The sequence below is a fragment of the Penaeus vannamei genome, unplaced genomic scaffold (assembly GCF_042767895.1).
Source record: "Penaeus vannamei isolate JL-2024 unplaced genomic scaffold, ASM4276789v1 unanchor62, whole genome shotgun sequence".
In the NCBI taxonomy this organism is placed as follows: domain Eukaryota; kingdom Metazoa; phylum Arthropoda; class Malacostraca; order Decapoda; family Penaeidae; genus Penaeus; species Penaeus vannamei.
In genome coordinates this window covers 105,001-106,120 of record NW_027213066.1, presented here as the reverse complement: position 1 = coordinate 106,120, position 1,120 = coordinate 105,001, and the positions used below count along the sequence as shown (strand labels likewise).

Below are 1,120 nucleotides of genomic sequence, written 5' to 3'. Positions count from 1 at the left end.
GATATGTCATGTAAAACAACAAATAGTTACTGTATATCTTATGTCATTTATGTTTTAATCTTGGGCATCTTCAGGCCCCCAAAAGTATTCCATGACGAATAATATACGGGGAAGTATCCCGTTTTTTATTTACAAAAAGTGTTCGAATGGCTTAAAGAATAATATGAAAATTTATATTAGGTTTTACATAATCATTTTGCTTGTTATGTATGTATAATTGAATATGCAGACGTAAACTTATATATCCTTTTGAAATTAATATCAATTAATAAATAGTGTCATTTTCAAAATATATTAAGAAGTGTGATCTTCGAAACCAGTATGGGAGGCGCTTAGGACCCGCACATTTTCAACTGATTTCGATAGTTTCCCTTCGCTTGATTTGTAATTATAAGATGTTGATAACTAACAACTTGTATTTATTGTTATTCCCTAATGCTACATCAGTAAAACAGTGGTTTAGTAATTGATACAATTAAAAAAAAAGTCAGATTCGTCAACTCGAGTACGATTCCTAAGAATGGGGATGGAGCCACACCTTTGGCACAGCGTAGAAGCAATGGCAGAGTTGCTGTCTCGATCGGCCCGAGTGTCGCAAATGAAAAAAACGACACTTTCTAGTGTGGTTTGACAATTTCTTGTCAGCGGAAAAGGACTATAGTGGAAGAAATATTCATGATGATAAACATTATGCTATAGCAGTGTACGAAGAGCATGGGTCTTTGAATATCGCGTGCGCGTCATACTGCCGTCATCTGAGCGAGTGTAGGTTTTGGCGGGAAACCTTGAGAATTGGTTTTGTTTACGTTCCTACGGGGAAGCAGAGATGGTGTCAGAAACACAAATTGTTGAAGATTTTGACACTTTTGGTGTCACTTTGGATGATACGAAGCTTATTGAAAAATGTGAGTGTGAATAGTCGAAGTGTAAAGGAAGTTAGTTAGATTTTAATCTTCACAACAGATATTAATGATGCTACATCTTGTTTTCCCATGTAAACTTTTCTCAATAATTTTTGCTATTTCTAGGATTATTGTTTTAAAGGATGATGGCTAACAGTTCTCCATATACATATGGTAATTGTTACCTTTTCCCAAAACCAGTGTATCGTGAACCCAAA

General features: G+C 35.0%; 1 protein-coding gene across 3 annotated transcripts in view; it reads left to right on the top strand.

Moving 5' to 3' along the window:
* Positions 1–539: 539 nt before the first annotated feature.
* LOC113812674 (DNA polymerase alpha subunit B) overlaps positions 540–1,120 on the top strand; it is a 90,819-nt gene continuing 90,238 nt past the window's right edge. For 2 of the 3 annotated variants that reach the window (XM_070119336.1, XM_070119335.1), the window contains exon 1: positions 540–905. In XM_070119336.1, coding sequence (XP_069975437.1) covers positions 827–905 — 79 coding nt within the window. In that variant the 5' untranslated portion in view covers positions 540–826. The remainder of the gene's footprint in view (positions 906–1,120) is intronic. The other variant, XM_070119337.1, reaches the window with a different exon arrangement.